Source organism: Pantherophis guttatus, chromosome 16 (assembly GCF_059756535.1).
Source record: "Pantherophis guttatus breed Tessera chromosome 16, ASM5975653v1, whole genome shotgun sequence".
NCBI classification, from domain to species: domain Eukaryota; kingdom Metazoa; phylum Chordata; class Lepidosauria; order Squamata; family Colubridae; genus Pantherophis; species Pantherophis guttatus.
Window position 1 is genome coordinate 10,746,473 of NC_142078.1, and position 27,764 is coordinate 10,774,236.

Consider the following 27,764-nt stretch of genomic DNA (forward strand, 5'->3'; position numbering starts at 1 on the left):
GTGGGCATGGCAGGGGAAGGATACTGTAAAATCTCCATTCCTTCCCCACTCCAGGGGAAGGTTACTGCAAAATCCCCATTCCCTCCCGATCAGCTGGGACTTGGGAGGCAGAGAATAGATGGAGGCGGGGCCAGTCAGAAGTGGTATTTACCGGTTCTCTGAACTACTCAAAATTTCCGCTACCGGTCCTCCAGAACTGGTCAGAACCTGCTAAAACCCACCTCTGTTTATGAAGATATTGCCATGCATTGTGTCTCCCCTCCAGATGTATCCATTCTTGCTGTGTTTATGCCCAAGAATGATACCTCAACTGTCTGTTAGGTCATGTCTATCAGCAGAAAATGTGTTACAACCAGATCTACATCACTCCATATCCCAAACTTCTTGTAACTTTAGTCTGATGCTAAATATGTAGCAGAGGAATCCCTTAAGATCTTGGTCATCTAAATTATTGACCTGTGAATCTGAATTTTCTCCCTTGGACATGGTCTTCCCTTTTCCTTGAGATTTATTTCCTTACTGATAGTTGCACCTTGCTATAGTTTCTTCTAAGATATGTATCACTGTCCTGTTTAATAAGCCATCCCCCCAAAATCTAATTCTTATTGGCTTAATTCTTTAATAAAGGCAACCCCCCCCCAAAAAAACAACAGAATAGAGCTGAAAAGGACCTTGGGGGTCATCTAGCCAGCCATCCAGGGGTGAAATCCAGCAGGTTCTGACACGTTCTGGCGAACCGGTAGCGGAAATTTTGAGTAGTTCGGAGAACCGGCAAATATCACCTCTGGCTGGCCCTAGAGTGGGGTGGGAATGGAGATTTTGCAATATCCTTCTCCCAGGAGTGTGGAGGGAATGGAGATTTTGCAGTATCCTTCCCCTGCCGCGCCCATCAAGCCACACTACGTCCACTAAGCCACGCCCACCAAGCCACACCCACAGAACTGGTAGTAAAAAAAATTGGATTTCACCACTGCAGCCATCCCCTTACCTGATGCAAGTTTGATGTCCAGGGCTGTCCGTATCAAGGCCATTAGCGTTGAGGTGAAGTGGACGCTTAAATCGTCGTTTGAGATGGGCATGTTCATCCTGACCAAACGCTGAAGAAGAAGAGAGTCTTCCGGTCAAGGCGATATCCCTCGTCACCTACTCCCAACCTCCACCTCCTACTCCCCTCCAAAGTAAAAAAGAGGACAACAATGTTCTACAAGGCTAACTTTTCATGTGCCGAGATGGTTTTCATCATGGGCCAGAGAGGAAGATTCAGTCACAATTTTGGAGCGGTGTTCTTTTTTTTTTTTTTTTTTAACTTTCAGCACAGGAAAAGCTCAGCACAAGTGTTGGGTGTATTTTTTTCATGCAAGTCAGGGAGGGAGGGAAGGAAGGAAGGAACGAAGGAAGATGGGAGGGAGAGAGGGAAGAAGGAAGGAAGGAAGGAAGATGGGAGGGAGGGAGGGAAGAAGGAAGGAAGGAAGATGGGAGGGAGAGAGGATGGAAGGAAGATGGGAAGGAAGATGGGAGTGAGGGAGGGAGGAAGATGGGAGGGAAGGAGAAGGAAGATGGGAGAGAGGATGGAAGGAAGGAAGATGGGAGGGAGGGAGGGAAGAAGGAAGGAAGGTGGGAGGGAGGAAGGGAGGGAGGGAGGATGATGGGAGGGAGGGTGGAAGGAAGATGGGAGAGAGGGAGGGAGGGAGAAAGGAAGATGGGATGGAGGGAGGGAAGAAGGAAGAAAGGTGGGAGGGAGGGAGGGAGGATGATGGGAGGGAGGGAGGAAGGAAGATGGGAGGGAGGGAGGGAGGAAGATGGGAGGGAGGGAGGGAGGAAGGAAAATGGGAGAGAGGGAGGGAGGAAGGAAGGAAGATGGAAGGAAGGAAGGAAGATGGAAGGAAGGAAGGAAGGAAGGAAGGAAGGAAGGAAGGAAGGAAGGAAGGAAGGAAGGAAGATAATGTTCTCTTGAGACATATCAGAATTACAGCTATAACACATGCACTTTGGAAGATCTCATGCACAGTAGTTCCAGAGTTGGGATCATGCCAAGAAGGCAACAATACAGACACACAGAAGGATGGATCAATTAGAGCCCGTAAGAAGCATGTGGAGGAGAAACACCATGTACATGTCAGAAGTTCAATTGAGAGCAAAAGAGATGATAAAGAACCATGGTTGGCAGAACCAGCTCTTGGAAACAAGGAAGCAACTGCTACAGGGAGGACAATCACAACATCTTTCTATCTCCAGAAGACACGGACATAACAAATAGAGATGGGAGGGATGTAGAGATTAGAAGAAGCCAGAAGGAACAGAAAATGGTCCAGATGGAACAGTTTAAAGCTAGAACAGGGGTGTCCAAACCGAATGACTTAGGACTGTAATTCTAACCCGAACGAGAGGTGGATGGACCAGAGATATTCTCCTCGGAGAAGATGGTTTACAACTGATCTTCTCCAACCGGTTATTGCGACAATCCTATGCAAGATATAAATAAATCGGGGGGAAAAACTCCATGGCAAAGGGTCTTATTAAGTTGCTTTACATAGCTGCGGGTGGAATGGGACAACTCGCTGCAGCCAACTTCTCACAGTCAACTTGACACCACCAATTGGCCATGGCCAACTCGCTGCAGAAGAACTCAGCGTGGCTGATTTGCCACAGGACAACTCACTGAGGGACAATTCAACAATTCAATTATTTAAAACAGGGGCGTCAAACTCAAGGCCCGGAGGCCAGATTCAGCCCGCGGGGGTGCTTAGATCTATCCCGCAGGGCCGCTCTGGAAACAATCGACTGACCCACAGTGCCTCTGCCAGTGAAGACGGGGCCACCACAGGCGCCCCCGACACGAGTGACGTCAAGCTGGCCATGCCTACCCCAGATCCCCCCAAGGTCAAACACAACCCTGATGCAGCCCTCAATAAAATCGAATTTGACACCCCTGGTTTAAAATAATTAAACAAATATTTTTAAAAAAATTTTGATCGTTCATGTTTCATTCTGTCCCGCCTTTGGCGTTCTTTCTTTCATGATTCTAGTCCACTATTTGTTGGATATCCTATTCAGCTCAACACGATGAGTTGTGCCATGGAGAATTGGCCACGGCACGTTGGCCATGGCGAGTTGTCGTAGACCCGCTATGGGGGCAGTTACTGTGTTTCCCCGAAAATAAGACCCTGACTTATATTTTTTTTGAACCCCAAAATAAGCGCTTGGCCTTATTTTCGGGGAGGTCTTATTATTTTGGGGTGCGTGGAGCAAGATGGGGCTCCTCTCCTTACCTGATTTCCAGCTCTGCATTTAAATATTTTTGGGGAAGGCTTATTTTCAGGGGGAGATTTATTTTAGCGCATGCACCCAAAAGCCTGATTGGGCTTATTATCAGAGGATGTCTTATTTTCAGGGAAACAGGGTAGGCACCTGCCTGGGCTTTGGCAAATAACGGGAAATTCTTCCGGTTTTTTTTTTCCACCTTGAAATCGGTGAAAGCATTCACTGAAATAGGTGTGAGTAATTCCTAGGTTTTTTTGAAGACAATTGGACGGGTGTGGCATTCTCGGGTAGGTTCGTTCTCTTTCCAACCTCGTGAAAGGAGAATCCAATCAGGGCGACCATTTTTTTTGTCTCCTATTGGAGAAGTCCAGACTTGAAAGTCCCTTTGGCGGAGAGTTTGGACACCCCTGGACCAGAGGAGAAAAAGAGGTCTGCGGAAGCCACGAGTACCACGAGGGCATGAAGCTTAGAACGAAACACAGATGCCACCAGGGGTGGTCCGGTGGGGGCAAATCTAACCTTATAGGCAATACGAGCGGGACAGTTCTTCCCGAGGCCAAGTGGTGGCGACATGTGCCTCAGCATCTCGTACATGTCGGTGTAACTGATCCGCCCACTTGGAACCAGTAGGGGGAGACAGACAGACAGACAGACAGGCGGGGAAGGTAAGACAACGCAAGAAAGAAGCACCAGCCACAAAAAAAGGGGGAAAATAATAATAATAAGGATCGGTGTAGGGGAGGAGGGGAAAAGCAAACAAGGAGACAAGAGAATTTTGGTTAATTAGTGCGACGGAAGACTGGCTTCCAGGGAAGGAGGAGGTTAGATGAGGAGGGCTTCTTCAAGTCCATCTCTTTTGGGTTTCTCCTGCCATCTGCTCTCAAGATTTTTTTATTTTTATTGGACAGAAACAGGTCAGGCCGTAGGAAAGGGAAAGAGGAGAAAAGTGGAATCCTCGGTGAAGGTGTAGGGGAAAGAAATCGTAACTCCTTTAGAAAAAAAAAAAGGCAGCGGTCGATTTCCAACGGGGAGGTGTTATTTTCGGTGTGAAGGAAAGTGGCGGTGCTCCTGTGAAGGAGGAGGGGAAAGGAAGCGTTATGGGATGGTCAGCCGCGGTTGAAGGAAAAGGTTTGTTTGTTGGAGTCCTTGGAGTTCTCCGAGTTTGGTTGCTTTCTTGCAGATGTTTGATTGCCCAATGAGGTAACATCATCAGTGATGTGATATTCCTTCCTTCCTTCCTTCCTTCCTTCCTTCCTTCCTTCCTTCCTCCCTCCCTCTCCCCTCCCTGCTTTCTTCCCTTCCTCCCTTCCTCTTTCCTCCCTTCCTTTCCCTTCCCTTCCCTTCTTCCTTCCTTCCTTCCTCCCTCCCTCTCTCTCCCCTCCCTCCCTCCTTCCCTCCCTCCTTCCTTCCTTCCTTTCCCTTGCCTTCTTCCTTCCTTCCTTCCTTCCTTCCTCCCTCCCTCCCTCCCTCCCTCTCCCCTCCCTCCTTCCTTCCTTCCTTTCCCTTCCCTTCTTCCTTCCTTCCTTCCTTCAATGTCCTTAATGCTCTCTGAGCTTGGCTGCTTTCTTGCAGAAGTTTCATTACCCAACTAGGTAACATCATCAGTGGTCTTCCTTCCTTCCTTCCTTCCTTCCTTCCTTCCTTCCTTCCTTCCTTCCTTCCTTCCTTCCCTCCCTCCCTCCTTCCTTCCTTCCTCCCTCTCTCTCCCCTCCCTCCCTACTTTCTTCCCTTCCTCCCTTCCTCTTTCCTCCCTTCCTTTCCCTTCCTCCCTTCCTGTCCCTGCCTGCCTGCCTCCCATTCATCCATATTTGATGCGCTCTGATCTTGTGCTGCTTTCTTGCAGACATTTCATTACCCAGCTAAGTGACATCCTCAGTGCCATGTTCTTTCTTTAGTGGAAGATCTGTTTCAATTGCACGGAAGGGCAGAGAGACCTCTTCCATGCCAAACATTATCCCAATAACTCAGGCTTTGGAGAAGGAATCAAGAAATAAGGCTGTAGCTTTGGGACCTTGGGAGATGGAAGATAAGAGACAGCCTAGCCCTTAGATGTAAAATGAGTGGGACAAGAGGCTCGGAAGCAGCCCTCCCCAGTTTCTCAGGCTGTAGAAGAGACAGCAAGAGAATTGTAATTTCAAAAGTACAAAATTGATGTCAGCCTTACCAAGTAGATTAGACCGAAAAGCCAATGAGATCACCAATTCTATTTTAGCACTGATTACGTTACATAGTTTGGTAATAAAATGTCTGCCAGAAAACCACCGAGCTCAGAGAGCCACCAAGGATACCTTACTTTTGTTTTATTCTAAAGCTACATTAACAAAATTTTGGAAGTCTGAAAACACAATTTCCTTCCAAATCACCTTTACAGCAAATTGACCAGGGTAAAACATCTCCTTTCTCAATGACTGAAGATTTAATGGATTGCTCTTATGCTCTTTTTGTTTTTTTAAAAAAAGATCTTATCCTTCTTCAATAATTTAGCCTGTATTTTGCTACAATATTCTTTAAAAGCTCTCCTTAGCTCTTAAAGACCTAGTTAAGAATTCCAGATTACATTAGACCGTCGGCTGGCCTTTTCAAAACCAAAAAGCAAGTTCTAGCTTCGAACTAAATAAAAGTTTTTAGCATCTCGCTGTGGAACAAAATAATGGGAGATCTTTTTTTTCCCTGGAATTGGGCTGGAGGAAAAGAGTTAGAACAGAGCAGAATAACAGAGTTGGGTGGGACCTTGGAGGACTTCTAGTCCAACCGTCTGCTCAAGTAGGAGATCCTATATTATTTCAGACAAATGGCTGTCCAATCTCTTCTTTAAAAACTCCAACAATGGAGCACCCACAACTTCCGGAGGGAAGCCATTCCATTGATCAATTGTTCTAACTATCAGGAAAATTTTTCCTTAATTCTAGGTTGCTTCCTTCCTTGATTGGTTTCCATCCATTGCTTCTTATCCTGCCCTTCAGGTGCTTTGGAGAATAGCTTGACTCCTTGTTCTTTGTGGCAGCCCCTCAAATATTGGAACCAGGGGTGGGTTCTAAATTTTTTTACTACCGGTTCTGTGGGCGTGGCTTATGGGTGTGGCTTGGAGGTCAGGTCCTCACACTTACGACCAGTCCTCACACCTACGACCCGACTCATTTGTTTGCTTTTAACACTGATCAGCTGTAGGGCGGCCCTTTGAAGCCCCACGGCAAGAGTTTAAACAGTTTTTTTCCCTCTAGTCATCAGCTGGGACTCAGGAGGCAGCAATACATTGGGGGTGGGACCAAATAAAAGGTAAGAATAACGTGGGGGAGTGGGAGGGCGGTGGGGGGGAGAACCGGTTCGGTGACGTCATATCGTCACCGCTACCGGCTCGGCCGAACCGGACCGAACCGGGAGGAACCCACCACTGATTGGAACACTGCTATCATGTCACCCCAAGTCCTTCTTTTCACTAGACCAGACATACCCAATTCCTGCAACAGTTCTTCACATCTTCACAGCCTGTTTTTAATTTTTTTTTAATCATCAAGCAACAAAGATGATTAGGGGATGAACGATTGCAGGAACTGGGCATGGCTAGTCTAGTGAAGAGAAGGACCGGGGGAGACATGATAGTAGTCTTCTAATATTTGAGGGGCTGCCACAGAGAGGAGGAAGGGGGTCAAGCTATTTTCCAAGGCACCCGAAGGCCAGACAAGGAATAATGGCTGGAAACTGATCAAGGAGAGAGATTTAACCTGGAAATAAGAAGGAACTTTCTGATGGTGAGAACAATCAACCCATGGAACAGAAGTTGCCTTCAGAAGTTGTGAGAACTTTATCCATGGAAACTTTCAAGAAGAGACTGGACTGCCTTCTGTCAGAAATGGTGTAGGGTCTCCTGCTTGGGTGGGGGTTGGACTAGATGACCTACAAGGTCCCTTCCACCTCTGTTAATCTGTTCAATCTGCCTAGGAGCTCGGGCATGGCTGGGCTAGCCTAAAACTTCTCCCAATTCCTAGTTAGAAGAAGGAAATCCTTTTTTTTTTTTAAAGCTGACCATCCCATAAGGCTTCCGTATCCAGGCAGGGAAGATCTAAGTTGGGCAGAAGGAAAAATGCAGCAGGCATGTACGTAGGGGTGGGAACAAGCTTGTCCATCGTTTCTAGGTACACAACCGGTTAGTTTCATTCCAAGGTTATTTCTATTTTTTTTTTATTTCTTCTTTTTTTTTTTTGCAGCGCAGACTCAAAAGACCCCATTCAGTTTGCAAGTCAAGGCAACCTCTCCTCCCCCACCACAAAAAAAAAAAGGACTGGGATTTCCCCACCCCCTACCCCGAATTTTTCAAACCTTGTATGCCACTCTATGAGGGCACTTCTTTCCTAAGCCCAAGGGTGGAGCAATAGCTCGGAATAAATTGTACATATCCTTATAATGTATCCGGCAACTGGAAAGAAAACAGACATTTTTATAAGTCGCGACTCGACGGGGGAAATAAAAGATGCGATTAAAATTAAAACCAAAACTCTCTCCTGGAACCTCTTGTCACCATCCCATAATAACATGACTAGGAGAAGAAAAACTGGAGGAAAAAGATGACATTTCAGAACCGATGAGTTAGAAAAATCCTCTCCGCTGAAGTCACATAAAAGTAATTGGTGTGAAGTTTCTGAAAGATGCCCTAATTAATTCATGAGCCATGAGCCGAACTTCAAAAGAAATACAGTCATTTATTAGAAGCACCATTTCGGTAATATTCGGATGCAGTTAGAACTAATCCCACGTAGATTTAGGTTCCCCTATGACTCTGTCTCTCCCCTCCTCTCCTCTCTGGCCATGTCATAAATCACATTCTCCAATTAACCACTTTGGCTGGCTGTGAAATCCAACACCCTCCTTCTGATTGCAGTCAGGAAGAATGTATGGAATGCACTTCAGTTAGGGAAATCAATCAGCTCTATCAGTTCTCCCTCCCTCCTGCTCATGGCAACTTGAAAGCTTTGCAAGTTGACAATTGGTTAGTTTCCATAAGTAGGAGGAGATGAATCAGAAGCAATAACTTTAGAACCGAATAGAGCGGGAAGGGTCCTGCGACGTCTTTTCTAGTCCAGCCCCCAGCTCAAGGAGGAGAACCTATACCGGTGATGGTGAACCTAATGGCACGCGTGCCAGAGGTGGCACGCAGAGACCTCTCTGTGGGCACGCGCGCCATCGCCAGCTGCTCTTCTGGTTTCTGGAAGCCCAGCTGGTCTTTCTGGGCACCGGAGCACTGGAAAACAGCCCGAAAAACTGCCAAAAAATAGGCTGTTTTGGGGGGCTTTTTAGGGCTGTTTTCCGGGGCATTTTTAGGCTGTTTTTTAAGCCATTTTAAGGCCGTTTTTTGAGCCATTTTAAGGCCGTTTTTGAGCCATTTTAAGGCCATTTTTGAGCCATTTTGGGGCTGTTTTTGAGATGTTTTTGGGCTGTTTTTTTGAGCCATTTTAGGCCGTTTTTAAGCCATTTTTCGGGCATTTTTGAGCCATTTTTCGGGCATTTTTGAGCCATTTTAGGCTGTTTTTTGAGCTGTTTCTGGGCCATTTTGAGCCATTTTTAGGCTGGTTTTTTTGAGCCCTTTTTGGGGCCGTTTTCAAGCTATTTTTGCCAGTTTTCAGGCCAGAAAAACAGCCTAGAAATGGCCCCAAAAAACGGCCTGAAAACAGCCACAAAAACAGCCTGAAAACGCCCCCCAAAATGGCCAAAAACAGGCATGACCACGCTGGCCAGCTAGTCTTCGGGTTTCCGGTGCTCCGATGTGTGCAAAGACCAGCTAGCCGGCGTGCAAGCATGTGCCAAAACCCAAAGATCAACTGGCTGGCACACAGATGCGCGCCAGCTAGCTAGTCTTTGGGTTTCCGGCACTCTGGCACGCGCCTTCTGGTTTAGGCACTCGGTGCCGAAAAGGTTCGCCATCCCTGACCTATACTATTTCAGATAAGTTGTCTCGTCTCTTCTTAAAAGCTAATAACTAAATCGTCAACTTACAACCACAATTGAGCCTAGAATTTATGTTGCTAGGTGAGACATTTGCTAAGGGGGTTTCGTCCCATTTTACGACCTTCCTTGCCACCGTTGTTAAGTGAATCACTGCAGTTGATCAGTTAGTAACCTATCTGTTAAGTGAATCTAGCTTCCCTACGGGCTTTGCTCGTCAGAAGGTCGCAAAAGAGGACTCACGTGACTTTGCAACGGTCGTAAGTATGAACCAGCTGCCAAATTTGATCATGGGGGGGAATGCTACAAAGGTGGTAACTTTTTAAAAACGGTCCTAAGTCACTTTTTTCCAGTGGCGTGGTAACTTTGAACGGTCACTAAGTGAACTGTCGTAAGTCGAGGACTGCCCGCAACCCGTTTACTGCGCGTGCACCAACCAATAAGTAGAACCAGAGACGTGAAAACGAAGCCAACTTTCATGGATTTCATTCACTTCCCTGACTGTTGTTTTCCCTACGTTTTTTTGCCATGGTGGTGTAGTCATCATTGTTCTTTTGAGTTTAGACCTATGACTCCCTGGAATGCATACCCAATGGGAGAAAGTGGATAGTTGTATCATTAGTAATATGGATACCGGTCCAGCTTCCAAATCTCCATCACCCAAAATATTGATGGGTCTTGGACCTCTAAAGCCAATGAGGAACCCCAATGCAGCTGTCTTTGAGGATAGCCAGCTAATCCCTTTTTTTCTTGGCTGATCTTCCCCCAATGTGAGAAGCACCTCAGCCAATCCAACACCACCTTCACAAGACCAAAAGCGGACGTACATACCAAGCAGCTGGGTCGTACTCTGCCCACACACGAATGAACTCATCCAGATGATGAGGTCCAAGGATGGATGAATCTCGGGTCAAGTACTCAAAGTTGTCCATGATTACAGCCACAAACAGGTTCAACATCTGTAAAGGGAGGATGGAAATGAAATCAGGGTAGGGAGGTTATTAACTTTAATCCAAATTAATCCAAAGCACCAGAAGGCAAGAAAAAGAAACAATGGATGGATGCTAATCAAGGAGAGAAGCAACCTGGAATTAAGGAGAAACTTCCTAACAGTGAGGACAATTAACCAGTGGAACAGCTTGCCACCAGACATTGTGGGTGCTCCATCACTGGAGGTCTTTAAGAAGAGACTGGACAGCCACCTGTTTGAAATAGTATAGGGTCTCCAGCCTGAGCAGGGGGTTGGACTAGAAGACCTCCGAGGTGCCTTTCAGCTCTATTCTGATTCTTAACTTTTTATGTTATTGTTGATAAGTGAGTTCCCAACTTTTCAGACAAACGGAAGAGGGCATAGACTGGAACAACAAGGGCAACTTTTTGTGGTCCAAGGAAAAGTAGGCCTGAAAGAGACGGAGCTCTTGAATACATTAGAGCATTGCCGTGTTCAACGGGGAGAGAAATGTCTCACCAGAAAGGAGCAGAGGAAGATGAAGGAGACAAAGTAGAAGTAAGCAAAGTCACTGCCACATTCGTTTCTGCTGAGGTTGGAGTGCTCGTCGCAGGGTTGGTTGCTGAGGCACGCAAGCATGATTTCATGCCAGGCTTCTCCAGTAGCACTCCTGAAATCAAACGCAAGGAAAGGAATTGGGAGGAATCAACTGGTCCAGAATGGACTCAGTAGCTTAGATGTGTTGTGGCCCATCGGCCGCCGGCCCCTCCAGCAGCCGAATCAGAGGAAGAGGAGGAGGAGGCATGGGAGTCAGGATCAGCATCAGGGCAACCTGGGAGCTCCGAGGGGGAAGAGGGAATGGAGCTGGGAGAGAGAGAGAGACAGAGGCGGAGCCTGGGCCGTCCGTCATCCCTCAGATGGAGAGTCAACAGCCCCAAGGTCTGGAGATGGCTGATGAGGAAGAGGAGGAACAGCTGGGTCCAGTGCCTGATGCGCAGATGCACAGAAGGCAGAGGAGAGGAGAGCAGTGGAAATCTATGGGCTGGTCCTTGGGATGGAAGAGCCACCGCTGCTAGCTAAGCCCCACCCTAGCTCTGGAGATAAAAGGCAGGGGGCAGAGATGAATAGGTGTGGCAGACTGGATCCTTCTATTAAAGCTCCTAAAGTTTCAGTTAAAACCTTTTGGGACGGTATGAGCTGCGGTGGCGCAATGATTAGAGTGCAGTACTGCAGGCTGCTTCTGCTGACTGCCGACTGACTGCAGTTTGGCAGTTCGAATCTTACCAGGCTCAAGGTTGACTCAGCCTTCCATGCTTCCAAGGTGGGTAAAATGAGGACCCAGATTGTTGGGGGGGGGGGCAATAGGCTGACTCTGTGAACCGAGGGCTGTAAAGCACAGTAAAGTGGTATATAAGTCTAAGTGCTATTGCTATCTGGGCCGTGCTATGTATATAGGTAACCGTGGGCTCTTAATCAATAGTTCTTCAGATGGCTGAAAATTATGGCATGGTTGATAAAACACGGGCCAAGAAGGAATATTTCTCCCATACGGGATCCAGCAATGACTCACCGAAAAAGCAGCATTAGTGCTTGCAGAAAGGTTTGGAAGTTATTGTGACGATTAATGGCGCTGTCATCATCCAGAGCGATGTTTCCAAAGACCTGGGGGCAAGGTGAGAGAAGGAGGAGAGAGACAGAGACAGAGAGACAGAGAGAGAAAGAGACGGGAGGGGGAGACAGAGAGACAGAGACAGAAACAGAGAAACAGAGAGACACAGAAACAGAGAGGCAGAGAGACAGACAGAGAGAGAGAGAGAGAGACAGAGAGCGAGAGAGAGAGAGAGAAAGACAGAGAAAGAGACAGAGAGAGAGAGAGAGAAAGAGAGAGAGAGAAAGAGACAGAGACAGACAGAGAGAGAGACAGAGACAGAGACAGAGAGACAGAGAGAGAGAAGAAACAACCAAGAGGACATTGTAAAGAGTTCTACACTTTAGTAGAAGGGCGAGCATGACAATGGCATTTAGCAAAGGTACCATTGGAGATGATGGATTTCATCACCCTTAGATACTCCAAGTGGCACTGGGTTTGGAGACAGAAGACATGCCATTCAGATGTCTATGGAGATTCTCAGTCCTCCAGGTCATGGTTGTCCCAAAGGTGCTTTTTCAAGAGGCAACTGCCTGTCCTGTCCTGTCCTATCCTATCCTTGTCAACTTGCAAAGCATCCCTGGCCTGCTCTCGAGTTGCCATAGGCAAGAGGGATGGGAAAACCAGCGAAGCAGCACAGTAGCCAAAAACAAAAGCACATTCCAGACATATCTCTCTCAAGGCTGTCTCCCAGGGTTACCCACAGCGGGCGGAGGGGAGTGATCTCTACAACCTGCGAAATTGCTCCGTTGGCGAATGTGACTGATGACACACTCTGGGGTGAGGGCGGGGGGAGAGAAACAGGGCCATGTCTGGGTCGTAAATTACGTGGGGTCAGAGTTGGCTTCACATGGAACGTGCCTATATGAAGCTCCTAATAAATAACTGGATTTCTTTTGAAGCTTGGCGCAAGGCTCATGATTTAATAAGGGCATCTGTCGGAATCCTGATAATCTAATCCTATCCTATCCTATCCTATCCTATCCTATCCTATCCTATCCTAGTTCTGAACTCCCTGCATTGAGCAGAGACAGATCATGAACTAGACTAGGATTTCAGCACCATTTCATCCATAGCATTTTATATACCACAACGTGAAGATGCTGCAAGATATGGAGATGGCCACCCTTCAAGATGAGTTTTCTCCAAGCACCTCCACGGGAAAGGTGGATTTACAATGGGGTAGTTTTTTGACCCATCGCTAAACCTATTCTGCCAATCTGATGAGGGCAGGCTCTGAACACCACTTAGCAGATCTGGTTCCCCCCTAGCAGATTTTTACCTGCATGCCAATTATGGCATAGATGAAAAACAGCATGGCGATGAGGAGGCACACATATGGCAAGGCCTGGAGGAAAGGAAAAAAAAAACAGTCGGGAGGTTAGACTCGCCCAGCAGACCACAGGACATCACAACATCTGCACAGCTGCACGTTTCAGAATCCTCGGCTCAAGGCTGCAATTGGGCCCCGAATTCATTGTCTTGGCTTGTCAGGAAAAGAGGATCACATGACTGCAGGACACTGCGACGGTCATAAATATGAGTCAGTTGACAGGCCTTTGAATTTTGATCACATGACCATGGGGATGCTGCAACGGTCATAAGTGTGAAAAACAGTCATAAGTCACTATTTTCAGTGCCGTCTAAGTCACTTTTCTCCGTGATGATGTAACTTCGAACGGTCATTAAATTGTTGTAAATCGAGGACTGCCTGTATGTCTTTGTGAATTTTTAATGCACCTTTTTTTTTTAATGTCTTGTGTTGTTTTTTGTTTTGCTTTGTTCCTGCTGTCAATGTATTCATGACTGGCAGAGACATGGTAACAAGGGCAACCAATGAATAGGGCTTAGTAACAAGGTCCGCCAATGGGAGCTGAGACAGTAAGGAGCCTGGGCGTGGCTTAGCTGTGCTTATCTCTGAGTGCTGTGCTCAGAATTGAAACTGAAACTCTTCTCTCCTCTGCTTGTGTTTGCTTGTCATCTCTACTACGTTGGAAGAACCACTCTGGGTATTGTATATATGTCTCATGTGTTATTATGTATATAAAGAGAACTTAATGAATCCTGTTGCATCAGTTGCCTGTGTGTGCTTTCTGGATTTGATTGCTGCAACAAACTCTGACACCTGCTAAGTGATCTTTTTTTAAAAAATAAAAATCTGGAAGCCAATCGAAATTGACAGCACTCCCCGCCATCCAAAGCCCTCACCTTGAAAGACTGGACAAAAGTCCACAGCAGAATCCGTATGGTGTAGCCCTGACGGAGAAGCTTAATCAGTCGGGCTGCCCGGAAAAGTCGGAGGAAGCTCAGGTTAATGAAATTATCCTGCAGAGAAAAGAAAAAATGTGCATCGTTCAGATGTCGGGCAAGATCGAAAAGTGCAACCCACACTAAATAAATAAATAAATAAATTATTGGCTTTGTGTTCTAAGCAGCAAGTCGCACCCCCCCCCCCCCAAAAAAAAAAACTTTTGGAAAAGAAGATTTTGTCAGTGCGAGTCACTCCTCATGCAGAACACCTGAGGAATCCCCCTCTCTCCCCATGAACCCTTCCTCCGGCAACGGGGAAGAGAGGGCGAAAAGAAGGCAAAAGAGGGAAGCTGTCTTTGCAAGAGATTGCTAGTTGTCTCTTTTTGGGTTAATCCTTGAAGTAAATTCTATTTTGGAAGGGCAGACAATGAACCTTTAGTGGACACAAAGGACTGTCCTGAAAGTCAATCATTTGTGATGGGCCTCTTCTACATCAAGAGGGGACATGACAGAGAGATGATAGCTGGATAGCTAGCTGGATAGATAGATAGATAGATAGATAGATAGATAGATAGATAGATAGATATGGATGGACAGACGGACAGAGATAGAAGATAAATAGAAGATAGATAGATAGATAGATAGATAGATAGATAGATAGATAGATATGGATGGATAAACAGACGGACAGACAGAAGACAAATAGATGATAGATAGATAGATAGATAGATAGATAGATAGATAGATAGATAGATAGATATGGATGGATGGACGGATGGACGGACAGAGACAGAAGATAAATGATAGATAGATAGATAGATAGATAGATAGATAGATAGATAGATAGATAATAGATAGATAGATAGATAGATAGATAGATAGATAGATAGATGGATGGATGGGTAGATAGATGATAGATAGATAGATAGATAGATAGATAGATAGATAGATAGATAGATGTCTATTTTGATCAGTGTCCAGATAAATAAAGGAGTGGTCAGGCAAAATCTTTTGGGAAAGATTAAATCAAGGTCTGAATCTTAATGGCAGCTTCTCAGAAGCCTCCTAGAAAAAAATTGTGTTAGATACAGAGTTGTGCAGCGGAGAGAATTTAGAACTAAGGAAAGAGAAAGCTTAGGAAAATGCTTTGCTGGGCCATTGGGCGATCTGGAACTCAGCCACTTTATCTCCGTAGAGAGTAAGGAAATGGAGAGATGCAACCAGGGGCAAAGCATCTTTTTGGTCCACAACTGTCAAATAGCATTTGGAAGTGGATTGGACAGATCCTACCCTAATTTGGAGGAGGAGGAGGAGATCAGTTACTTATAAGACAAGAGTCATAGATTCTGGATCATGTGTGACCTTCTTTCTGATGGCCATCTAGGATTGCCTAACCATCTGATTGTCCACATATATCCCCAAATGCAGATGGAGATGGAGGAGGAAGAGGAAGAGGAGGAGGAGGAGGAGGAAAAGGAGGAGGAGGAGGAGAAGAAGGAGGAGGAAGAGGAAGAGGAGGAAAAGGAGAAGGAGGAGGAGGAGGAAAAGAAGGAGGAGGAGGAAGAGGAGGAAAAGGAGGAGGAGGAGGAGGAGGAGGAGAAGAAGGAGGAGGAGGAGGAGGAGGAGGAGGAGGAGGAGGAGGAGGAGGAGGAGGAGGAAAGGGTGATTATGAAAAACATAATCAGATTTTTAAGATCTTATTATATCCAATCTCAAGGGAAGTCATGGTGGGCTTCCTGTGGAATTGATTGATTGCTCCAGTCTGTCCAGTGGATCTGATAATGTCAACCTATCTGAGGATTACTGGGAAGATCAACTACGGCGGAAGAAGAACGAACCATAGATTTCATCTTGAGCCCTCGGACAACAGGCAAAGTATAAACACTATTAAACCTCCATAAATGCATCATTGAGCTGGACAGCTTTCAAAATAAATAAGCAAGGAAGAAGCTCAGTGTTATATCTTAGTCTGGATTCCCTTCTAGGTTTTCACATACATTTAACTCAATTTTTTATATTTCATTTCTCAAGCTTACAGTAAAAAATAAACAAAGATTTATTTCCTTAAAACTCCCTCATCCCGGTCAAGAAAAAAGCACCATCAACTTTTCCATGGATCCCGATGCATCGAAAGGGAAAACGTGATTGATTTCATTTCAATTTCCTTTCCCCTTTTCAGCGAACCAACGCCAAGAAAAATAGTTAATTTGGGATGCATGGTTTTAACCAGGGGTCTCCAACCTTTGCATGGAGGACATTGCTGGTTGGGGAATTCTGGGAGTTGAAGTCCACCAGGCTTAAAGCTGCCAAGGTTGGAGATCCCTAGTTTAAATAAAGCATGTTCGGCACATACAAATGAGAAAGGAATGGATATAAATCTAAAAGCGGAAGAGATTGGATTGCGTATGAAGAAAGATTGAATTAATGAAAAGGGTCCAAGAATGAAAAACAGAATCAAAGAGTTGGAAGGGACCTTGGAGGTCTTCTGCTTAGGCAGGAAGACCTACACCACTTCAGCCAAATGGTTGTCCAACATCTTTAAAAAATTCCAGTTGTTGGAGCAAATGTTCTTCATGTGGAAAGGAGATCAAAAATGTGGAAGAGATGGACAAGGAGAGGAAATGGAATTAAATGTGAATGCAAGGAAGGAATTTTGGGTGGAATTGAAGTAAAGGGATGCTGGAAGGAGCAACTTAGAGATGTGTGTATCAATGACAGCAATGCGCTACAGAGTGCATATGAAACCAACATCATGAAGGTAGACTGTCTGTGAAGGAAACCTCCAGGCTTGGTCACTGGAAGGGTGAGGATTTGACTGAATGCCAAACCCACAAGTGTATTAAGTGTGCATCAGAGAGAGTTTGGCAAGATTCAATCAATCACTCACTCACTCACTCAATCAATCAATCAATCAATCAATCAGAGAATAGAGCTGGAAGGGAGCTTGGAGGTCTTTTTAGTCCAACCCCCTGCTCCAGAAGGAGACTTTTACAAAATCACAGAGTTGGAAGAGACTTTGGAAGTTCTTCATTGAATACATTGAAGAATGGTTGGGTTGACAGGAAGGAGGGGGATTAAGAAAGGCGTGGCTGAATGGAGCTGATAATCCTGAAAAAAGAGCGAAGTGAAATGTTGAAAGGACAAAGCAGCAGATGACACGGTGGAAGGTTGGAAGGAAAGGAGAGACAAGAAGAGATAGAATGGATGGGATGATGTGAATTAGCTGAGCTGTGCTTTCTTTCCTTTCTCTTTAATTGCTTTGGCTGAGACGTATTTTGTTTCTTTCCTGGGCTTTGCGTGAGTCTTGCTTGCCCATCAAAAGGACTTGTGTGATGGGTACGTCTTTGCGGAAGCCCTCCTAAGCTTTGGACTTCCTCTCCAGCAGAGGGAAGGACATCAGAGGAGAGAGGGACCTGGTAGGTGTAATCTAGCAGGCCGAAACTTTGCTTTCCACCACCCCACCATCTTTTTAACAGATGCTTGACCGCATGAAAAGCTGACCCATCCCCACCATCAACGCATAAGTTGAGTGTACAAAAGCCGATTCATTATCCGGTCATTGCTTTGGGAGCATCCAAGCCAACCATGCTACATTCTGGGGGTGCCATCAAAACTCGAGGGATTCAGCCACAGGCATGCAATCAGCTCGGCCGCCATTTTGTTTCGGTTGCGGTTTTAAAGAAAAAGGGGAAAAACAGATGCAGCTCAGAATTGGCTGACATCATGGCACCCAGTTCTCAAACAAACAGGGGGAAAAAAGAGCCAGGTGTCAAATCAAGAGGCCCGACCAACAATTCAAAACACCACCGCAAGGAAAGTCACAGGCAACGTCAAGCAACAAGCAGCCAATTATTCTCCCTGGGTTGATGTGGCAAGAGTCCCCACACCCCACACCCCCCCCAAAAAAATCTCAAATTAAAGAGAAGGAAGGTAAACGAAACGGCGAACCAAAGAAAAAAAAATCCTTAAAAGCAGACGATCGGGAAAAAAAAAATTAACCCCCCCAAAAAATTCAATGAAACCAACCGTGTCCTATATGAGATGTTTTCATGGATGGATTGTGATTTGCAAGGATTTTTGAGTTTTAGCATTATTATTATTATTATTATTTTAAAAAAAAGAGGTATTATTTTGGAGCAGGAGGCAGACAACAGGCAGATGCAGACACGATGATGGTTTTTCGAGTGGGTTTTTTTTTGGTATGTTGATTGAATGGCATGATTCAGCAGGAAAAAGGAAAACACACACAAACACGAAACAGAAAGAGAAAGAGAAAATGAGTCATTCGGCTGTAGCAAAGAACAGAAACACGAATGATTGTATTAGAGAGTGGGGGGTTGTGGGAGAAATTAGAGGTTTATAAAAAGAAGTGATTTTTCTAACAATGAACAACCCTGCAAAGAAACACAGTGAGGTGAATTATTTGCATTTCACACTGTAATGCAAATTCATGGACATTTTGCAAGCACCTTGATTTGTCTTGCTTTCTTTTTCTTTTTTTAAATTCCCAGGCAAAGCTAAAAAATGCCAGTTTCAACAGTTTTGGGTTCAAAAAAAGGGACGGTGAATTTAGCAATCCCCTGCGGCCACCTTAAAGGTCTTGTAAGATGAATCAGTAATTAGCAATAGTGGTAGCACTTAGACTTATATACCGCTTCACAGTGCTTTTACAGACCTCTCTAAGTGGTTTACAGAGTGCCCCCCAACAATCTGGGTCCTCATTTTACCCACCTCAAAAGGATGGGAGGCTGAGTCAACCTTGAGCCTGGTGAGATTCGATTTGCCAAATTGCAGGCAGCCGGCAGTCAGCAGAAGTAGCCTGCAGTACTGCATTCTAACCACTGCACCACCAAAAAGCTAAAACTCCTATAAACTCATAGATGCCACTTGTATCATGAGCATTTTTAAAAAAATCTCTGATTTTTAATCCAGGCATTCAAATCTTACTCTTCCTGGCTGTTTGAATTGATGATAAAGCTTATAACTTTAACCGTTGAAGGGGGAGGAGCATCAGTTCTTCCCTGACGATGCAAGAGCTTATGTTTGTGAAGTGGGAAGAAAAACTGACATGGTTGTGTTTGCCTGTAGAAGTTAAAAACAACAACAACAACCACAACCCAACAACCACAGAGAGCAAAAAAGAAAATAATTGGTAGCACTGGCCAAAGAAACCTGTACAGCTACAGAATCAAAGGAAAACAAAATTCGTTGATGTGTTTTCTTTACTCCATTGGTTCTGTTGATGGCTAAACGTCTCTTAGGTGTAGAGGATAAAGGTCTAAAAACAGGTGGGGAAGGGGGAAAATATGGAGGAAGGCCCTACTTCTGGATTTCAGGGTGAGGAGAAAAATACCCCATCTTCCAGAAGTTCCTTCAAGTGGCGTCTGTAGTAGAAGAGCAGGCAGAGCTGGGAGGCGGAGTTAAGCAGGTCATTAGCTTGGAGTCGTTGCATTCCCACAAGCACTCCAAATCTAATTCCTGCTGAATTCCCTTGATCCTTATCCGATGCCAATTTAGTGTTGAACTTAAATCTTCTATGCTGCAACCTAATAGATGGTCCTTAATATTCTTTGTGCCTGGCAGTGCCTTTTGAATTGCAGGGACCCACATCCAGGCAATCCAAAAGCCTGACACCAAGGTGAAGGGATTAAAGCATGATAGCTATGGATTAGCAGCTGAGATGGGGAAAAAAAAAGAATTAATGTTGCTCCCAAATCATCCTGTCCTCCATTGTTTTAAGATAGCGATAGACTTACTGCTTCACAGTGCTTTTACAGCCCTCTCTAAGCAGTTTACAGAGTCAGCCTATTGCCCCCCAACAATCTGGGTCCTCATTTGACCCACCTCAAACTGCCAAACTACAGGCAGCCGGCAGTCAGCAGAAGTAGCCTGCAGTACTGCATTCTAACCACTGTGCCACCATGGCTCATGCTTTAGAATATATTTTTATGGCATGTTATACCTTACTTTAGCATTAAGAAGGGTACTAGGCTGGATCCGTTCTTTATGCTGTGTGGGAAGCCAGAGACTTACAACCAGGGATGGGGCTGCTGGGGGTTCGCAGGGGTTCGGGAGAACCTCGAGCTAAGATTGTGTGCAGTTTGGAGAACCCCCAAATCCACTCCTGGCTGGCCCCGCCCCACTGCTCCGCCCCCCCCCCCCAGGAGTCCCCACGCAGCCTGTTTTGGATCCAGGTAAGTGCAGGGCACGCACAGAGGCTCAGGGAGGGCGAAAAACAGGCCTACCAGAAATTCAGAAAGGCTGGAAACGGGCTCCAACTAATTGACTCATGAGCCTCGAGCCAAGTTTCAAAAGAAACCCATTTATTTATTAGGAGCAACATGTCGGCAGCTTCCCAAGTGTAGTCAACTCTGCTGCACGTAATTTATTGCTCAACTATGACCCTGTTTTCCCCCCACCTCCTCTCAAGGTGTGTCATAAATCACATTCTCCAACGAGGCACTTTCGCGGGCTGTAGAAACCATGCCTCACAAACTGACTCTTGTAATCTGAGATCCAACCTTGGAGGAAGGTATGCGTGGAATGTGCTTGTGAACGTGGCTGCTGAACTGCTCTGACAGATCTCCCCCCTTTCTGCCGAGAAAGGACTTGAGAGCAGACTAGAAATGTTTTGCGAGTTGACACAAAGATTCCACCATAGGATTCATCACCAAACCTACCCCATGACTGAGTCAAGTCATGACCTCGCTGAAGAATTCACACATCGCATTAAACTTGATCGGGAGTGGCAACCGATTGTCGTGCAACTCCATCTGGTCTGCTTAACGTTACAGGCCAGCATCGCACAAACTCAGAAAAATGAATTAATTCAGTAACCTCAGTAAGCATCTTGCACAAATACAGCGAGACCAAGCTGTCATTACACGGAGGGCAGAAGGAAGAAGCGACTATAATAAACCTCAGTGTCAAAGACTACTCACAGGGTCAGGATTAAGGAAGCTAAATGATATTTAAATTAATTCAAACCCTATCCAACGCATTGTGCATGATTAATGCAGCCGTTGGGTGGCATTTGAATCTTTCTCTCATGTCAACTGTTATAATCTGTGGAAGTTGTTGTTGTTAGTTGCGAAGTCGTGTCCGATCCATCGCAACCCCTTTTGTATGAATTATGGCCTTACAACATCTTCCCATGGAGTGAACCAAGTCTTTTAGTTCTGCAGCTGTTCTAATGAGAAACCAAGATTGAAGGATGGCTTCTATTAACTGGGTTTATTGCTGGGTCGCTTCTGACTAACAAGTTTCTTTAGTCGGCTTCATTGTTTTTCAATTGGGTGAAGCTCTGGGCTATTCCCAGGCCATTCCAGCAGTGGAATAGGATTATCTTGAAACTCCACCCAAAAAGTGGTGTTATTAGCCATCAAACCTCAAAAATACACTTTTCCCAAAAGGTTTCCACAGTTTTGGCCACTACTGTATATAGTGTCCCTTTCAGTTGCAAAAAATTGACGTAACATCCTTTACAACCAACACCTTAAGTTTCCAAAAAATATACAACCTTGAACATTAAAAGAGAAGAACCTTAGGACATAATTCAGGTTGTCCAAATATCACCTCTGAAATGTGGACTTGATATAGACTGGGAAGTATTTTCCTAGAAGTCTCTAAAGTGGCTCTTAGCAAAGTTGGAGGTAAGTCATGGAACTTAGCACAGGCTGGGAACCATGGTTTCCTTACTTTCTTCCAACAAGGAGAAAAGCTGGAAGTCCCAACATGGAATCTGGTTGGAAAAAGGAACAAGAAAGCTCAAACCCAATCATCCAAAACTGATCTTCCTGTTCCTGGGAGCATGGGAACTCTAACACTTCAGATGCTGCTGAACCATGGTAGAAGACCCAGGCATTCTGGCTGAATGTTCAATGTAGATGCTGTCCTCCAGATGTCATGTAGCAACATCTGGAGACCACATGTTGCCCATCTGGGCCTTAAGTAATAGATGTTGACCATAATTAATCGTGTCAAGCATGATAGACCCAGAATCAGGAACGCTGCAAAATCCCTTTGAGGTCACAAAACATAAATATGGATACAAGAGAGGAGAATTAGAAGACCTTATAATATTTATTCTATTCTGAAGCAGTTCAAGGTGTATCTTCATCACTTACCCATCTCCATATTAGTCTTAGCGCCCCAAAATTTACAATTCCCCCAACAGGTCTACCTAAAAGATTTTCTAGATCCCTTCCCCCGGTTTGCTAAAGTAAAACAAGTCTCCAATTGGTACTCACCGCAATCTCTGTGACTAAAATATCAGTAATACTTCCCAAGACTGTGACAAAATCAAAAATGTTCCAGGCATCGCGAAAATAATTCTGGAAGAGAAAAAGGGAAGATTCTTCAGATCCCTTTCAAAGCTCTTGACCAAAAGGAAGCAACAGTGGAGTGATACAGAATTCAGAAGTAGAGCTACTTGGAAGCAAGGTGGGAGACTGAGTTGCTCCAACATCCAAGGAAGGATAGGATAGGATAGGATAGGATAGGTAACAGTAGGGTAGGGTAGGGTAGGGTAAATAATAGAGTAGAGTAGAGTAGAGTAGAGTAGAGTAGAGTAGAGTAGAGTAGAGTAGAGTAGAGTGAATAGAGAATAGAGAATAGAGAATAGTGATTAGAGATTAGAATAGAGAATAGAATACAATAGATAATGTAGAATATAGAATGGGACAGGACGGGACAGGACAAGATAGGATAGGATAGGATAGGATAGGATAGGATAGGATAGGATAGGATAGGATAGGATAGGATAGGATAGGATAGGATAGGATAGGATAGGATAGGATAAATACAGGGGTGAAATCCAGCAGGTTCTGACAGGTTCTGAAGAATTGGTAGCGGAAATTTTGAGTAGTTCAGAGAACTGGCAAATGCCACCTCTGGCTGGCCCCAGAGTGGGGTTGGAATAGAGATTTTGCAATATCCTTCCCCCATGAGTGGGGAGGGAATGGGGACTTTACAGTATCCTTTCCCTGGAGTGGGAAGGGAATGGGGATTTTGCAGTATCCTTCCCCTGCCACGCCCATCAAACCACGCCCACAGAACCGGTAGTAAAAAAAAATTGAATTTCACCACTGGATAAATAGGAATATGGAATATGGAGAACGATAGAATAGAATATGGAATATGGAATAGGAATAGGAATAGGAATGGGATGGGATGGGATGGGATGGGATGGAATAGAATAGAATAGAATAGAATAGAATAGAATAGAATAGAATAGAATAGAATAGAATAGAATAGAATAGAATAGAATAGAATATTTGGAAATGAGTATGGAAAGTGAGAACTTGACTTTGACAGTGAAGACATAAAGTTCGTACCAATGCACCAAAGGCGATGATCTTCAAGATACATTCCAGTGAAAACATGGAGGTGAAGACAATATTGAGGCATTTCAGCATATCTTCGTAGGGTTCGGGGGCACCATAGAACTAAATTAAGGGGTGGAGGGGAGAAAAGTCAAGTTGCAGCAAGCAGAAAAATAGGTCAAGATTACCCCAAACGGGAGTCCTTCACGAATCACCCCAGATGTTGCTAACCTTCATCATGAGGACAATGGTATTCAGGGCAATCAGGACCATGATAAAGTACTCAAAAGGAAGAGACACCACAAATTTCCACATCCTGTACTGGAATGACTGCTTGTTTTGGGGCATATAGCGGGTTAAAGGCTTGGCACTGATGGCAAAATCTATGCAGGCTCTCTGCAAGGGAAGAGAAAAGAGCAACGTGAAAAGAGAAAGTCACAAGAACACAATCTCACTTCTGCTTCCTCCTGGTCTTCTTCCAAAGCAGGGGTGCCAAACTCAATTTCATTGAGGGCCACATCAGCGTTGTGTTTGATCTGGGGTGTGTGTGTGTGATTAGGGTGGACGTGGCCAGCATGACATTACTTGTGTCCGGGGGGGGCACCTGTGGTGGCCCAATCTGTCTGCCAGCGAAAATGGGGCTCCGGAGTTCCGTTTTCAGCTGCGACGGCCTCCTGCAACCCTCTGCCAGAGAAAACCGAGCTTGAGGGGGCCACATGCAGCCCTCATGAGCTTCGTTTTCTCTGGCATAGGCATCATGGGCCCGTCCTTCACTATTTCCAGGGTGACTACTGGGGGTTTAGGAGAACCTTTAGCTAAGATTCTGTGCACCTCAGAGAACCCCCAAATCCCACTCCTGGCTGGCCCTGCCCACCTTGCCCCTCCTAGGAGTCCCCAAGTGGCCCGTTTTGGATGCAGGTAAGTGCAGGGCACACATGGAGGCTCAGGGAGGGTGAAAAATGGGCCTACTGGAAGTTCAGAAAGGCAGGAAACGGGCCCATTTCTGGCCTCCAGAGGGCCTCCGGAGCCTGGGGAGGCCATTTTCGCCCTTCCGGAGGCTCAAGGAAAGCCTCCAGAGCCCGGGGAGGGCAAAAATGCCCCCCAACATGGTGCAGGAGGCCAACTGGACCACGCCCACCATAGCCACGCCCACCCAGCAACCGGGCAAAGAACCCCTCGCTAAAATTTTTGAAGCCCACCCCTGGCCCTGCGGGCCAGATCTAAGCACTCCACGGGCCAGATCTGGCCACCGGGCCTTGACCTTGCAATTAGAGCAAATAGTTAGTTACACATTTCATGTCACGATCTGATCGGCCTTAAGATGTTAGCCGATCTCTACAGCTGGACCAACAGCGTGCATGAAGCAAAAAATCCTGTAAACTTAGGCATGATTCTCTCCCCCAAAATGGTTCGAAACATTTACCACTCAATGTTCAAACTCAACCACATAATCCTAGAGAAAGGGGAATCGGTGTGCACTACGTCTCCGATCAGAGAAAAGTACCTCATTTTTCTCCAGGCTGCATTCAGACATCACTTTGTCGCCCTGTTCTTGGAAGGTGATGATGATCAAAGCTACGAAGATATTCACAAAGAAAAACGGGAAGACGACAAAATAGACGACGTAAAAGATCGACATCTCCATCCGGTAGCCAGGACTTGGGCCTTGGTTTTCATACGTTGCATCAACAGAGTGCTTCAAAACACTGCGGAAGGAAGGAAGGAAGGAAGGAAGGAGAAAGAAAGGTAGAAAGAGAGAGAGAGAGAGAGAGAAAGAAAGAAAGAAAGAAAGAAAGAAAGAAAGAAAGAAAGAGCAAGGAAGGAAGGAGAAAAAGAAAGAGAGAGAAAGAAAGAGGCAGGCAGGCAGGCAGGCAGGAAGGAAAAGTTAGAAAGAAAGAAGGAAGGAGAAAGAAAGGTAGAAAGATAGAAAGAGAGAGAGAGAGAGAGAAAGAGTAAGGAAGGAAGGAAAAAGGTAGAAAGAAAGAAGAAGGAAGGAAGGAGAAAGAAAGGTAGAAAGAGAGAGAGAAAGAGAGAAAGAACAAGGAAGGAAGGAAAGAAGGAAAAAGGTAGAAAGAAAGAAAGAAAGAAAGAAAGAAAGAAAGAAAGAAAGAAAGAAAGAGGGAGGAAGGAAGGAAGGAAGAGAGGAGATGAAATGAGATCAAGGTAAAGCTTCAAATTCACAAAAAAGGTTTTCTCATGCTTTACAAGACTGCAATTAGGAATAAAGCTAAGGATGACCAAGGGCGCAAACTTACGTGGGCCATCCTTCTCCAGTGGAGACTGTGAACAGGGTCAACAGAGCCCAGAGAACATTGTCATAGTGAAAATCGTATTTCTTCCATTGTCTGGGCTGAGCTTCCACTTCATCCTTCTCGTAAGCCAGATACTGGCCTCTGGAAGAGACAAAACATGGTGTTTAAACAAGCCACATATCCAAGCCTGTCAAAATGGAGGATTGGTTCTCTCAACAGTGTTTTCACGAGCAATGCCCTGATTAAAATTATTGGCATAGCTCACACAGGGGTAGAGAACTGCAACACCGCCTCGATCTGAATTATTTGGGATTGATCTGAATTGTCTGGGATTGATCTGAATTGTTTGGGATTGATCTGAATTGTTTGGGATTGATCTGAATTATTTGGAATTGAAAATGCCCCTTTTTAGTGCCAAGGACTCAGTTTCAAACCCAAAATGAACTTTCCTCAAACATTTGAGCGCCAAACAAAACATTTCACATTGAAAACTGCTGCATTGAGTTTAACATACATCCAAAATGCTCAAAACCAGCCCCTTTTTAGCTATTTTACATTGAAAATCGGACACTTTGCAACTCAGCAGCGAAGGGTCTCTGGATAAATTTAAACACTGCAAATGGCCCTTGAGTTCTTCATCAAAATAAAGAAACTCTAAAATAGGAAGGCTATTAAACCTATCTAAGAGTTCCTGTATCATTTTGGGTGGGGTGTGTGAATAACAGTCATTTCATCTATTTTTCCTACCGATTTTGCATTTTTCCTGAAGCAAATTGGAATTGGGTATGTCTACTTTAATGAAAAGAAGGACTAGTGGAGACATGGTAGCAGTGTTCCAATATTTGAGAGGTTGCCACAAAGAAGAGGGAGTCAAGCTATTCTCCAAAGCACCTGAGGGCAGGACAAGAAGCGATGGGTGGGAACTAATCAAGGAGAGAAGCAACTTAGAACTAAGGAGGAATTTCCTGACAGTGAGAACAATTAATCAGTGGAACAACTTGCCACCAGAAGTTGTAAATGCTCCAACACTGGAAGTTTTTAAGAAGAGGTTGGATAACCATTTGTCTGAAGTGGTGTAGGGTTTCCTGCCTAAGCAGGGGGTTGGACTAGAAGACCTCCAAGGTCCCTTCCAACTCTGTTATTTTGTTATGGAAAGTCCTGGAGGAGTCAACGTGTCAGCGTTTCGACACTGGCATAGAGAGCAGAGGAGAGAGAGAGATAAGCTCTGAACTTTTGCCTGCTAAATCCCTTTGAAGTCAGGTTGTCGTGGAAATGAGGGGGGGGAGACATTCCTGGGAAATGACGAGACAAGAAGTCTGAAGAATGACTTGGAAGATAGCCAATGAGAAGCAGAGATTTGGGGATCGGAAAGGGAGGGATTGGGGGGCAAAAGGTCAGTCTTGTCCGCATCGAGTCATGATCCGGTGGCTGTGCTCAATTAAAGAAAAGATTTCCTTAAAAATTGGCAGTTTGGAAATTCATTCATTTTGAGATAGCATCGAAGTCTGACACAACGTTTGTAGGACTGTTTTGCATTTTTAATAAAGATATTAAAGATGAGTCATTTTTCTTCCCTTTTTTTTTATAAAAAAAATATTAATATCTCCTCTGGCTACATGGAGACCTGGAAGCCTTTGCATCCACTCCACTCCAGCCCTGCCCTAACCTGCCATTATATTGTGGCACCTGCAGTCTTTCTCCAAGTCCTTCGATTCATCGGTGCAGTAGAAGAACCGGCCTTTGAAAAGCTGCACCGCGATGACGGCGAAGATGAACATGAAGAGCATGTAGACAATGAGGATGTTGAGAACGTTCTTCAGGGAGTTCACCACACAGTCGAAGACCGCCTGCGCGAAAAGGAGTAAAAAAAGACCGTTTCGGAATCAGAAAATCAAGTTCAGATTTCCAACTTACCATTCCTCTGGTACTGTTGTGGTCCGCCCGCAGCCTGTGGAGTTGGCAGCGGAATCGGACAGCGATGAGGCTGAGGAAGAACAGGGGCCAGTCCTGGAGGCTGGGGAAGGCCCAGATGAGGGCTCTGCGTCGGAGGCAGAGATGGGGCCAGGGCCATCGGGGAGTGATGTGCAGACTTCGGAGCCTCCAGAGACTGAGAGGCAGAGGAACAGATAAAGCAGAGAGGACGA

At 45.3% G+C, this 27,764-nt stretch overlaps 1 protein-coding gene across 5 annotated transcripts in view; it reads right to left on the bottom strand.

Moving 5' to 3' along the window:
• The window catches only part of CACNA1B (calcium voltage-gated channel subunit alpha1 B), a 194,213-nt gene that overhangs the window by 13,071 nt on the left and 153,378 nt on the right, over positions 1 to 27,764 (bottom strand). For all 5 annotated transcript variants that reach the window (XM_087879713.1, XM_087879715.1, XM_087879717.1 and 2 more), the window contains 13 exons: positions 27,307 to 27,467; positions 25,624 to 25,761; positions 24,873 to 25,074; positions 23,600 to 23,764; positions 23,381 to 23,491; positions 22,295 to 22,378; positions 14,004 to 14,120; positions 13,078 to 13,143; positions 11,718 to 11,809; positions 10,667 to 10,817; positions 10,030 to 10,157; positions 3,781 to 3,877; positions 989 to 1,097 (listed from right to left, as the gene is read on the bottom strand). In XM_087879713.1, the coding sequence (XP_087735839.1) occupies positions 989 to 1,097; positions 3,781 to 3,877; positions 10,030 to 10,157; positions 10,667 to 10,817; positions 11,718 to 11,809; positions 13,078 to 13,143; positions 14,004 to 14,120; positions 22,295 to 22,378; positions 23,381 to 23,491; positions 23,600 to 23,764; positions 24,873 to 25,074; positions 25,624 to 25,761; positions 27,307 to 27,467 (1,621 nt within the window). The remainder of the gene's footprint in view (positions 1 to 988; positions 1,098 to 3,780; positions 3,878 to 10,029; positions 10,158 to 10,666; positions 10,818 to 11,717; positions 11,810 to 13,077; positions 13,144 to 14,003; positions 14,121 to 22,294; positions 22,379 to 23,380; positions 23,492 to 23,599; positions 23,765 to 24,872; positions 25,075 to 25,623; positions 25,762 to 27,306; positions 27,468 to 27,764) is intronic.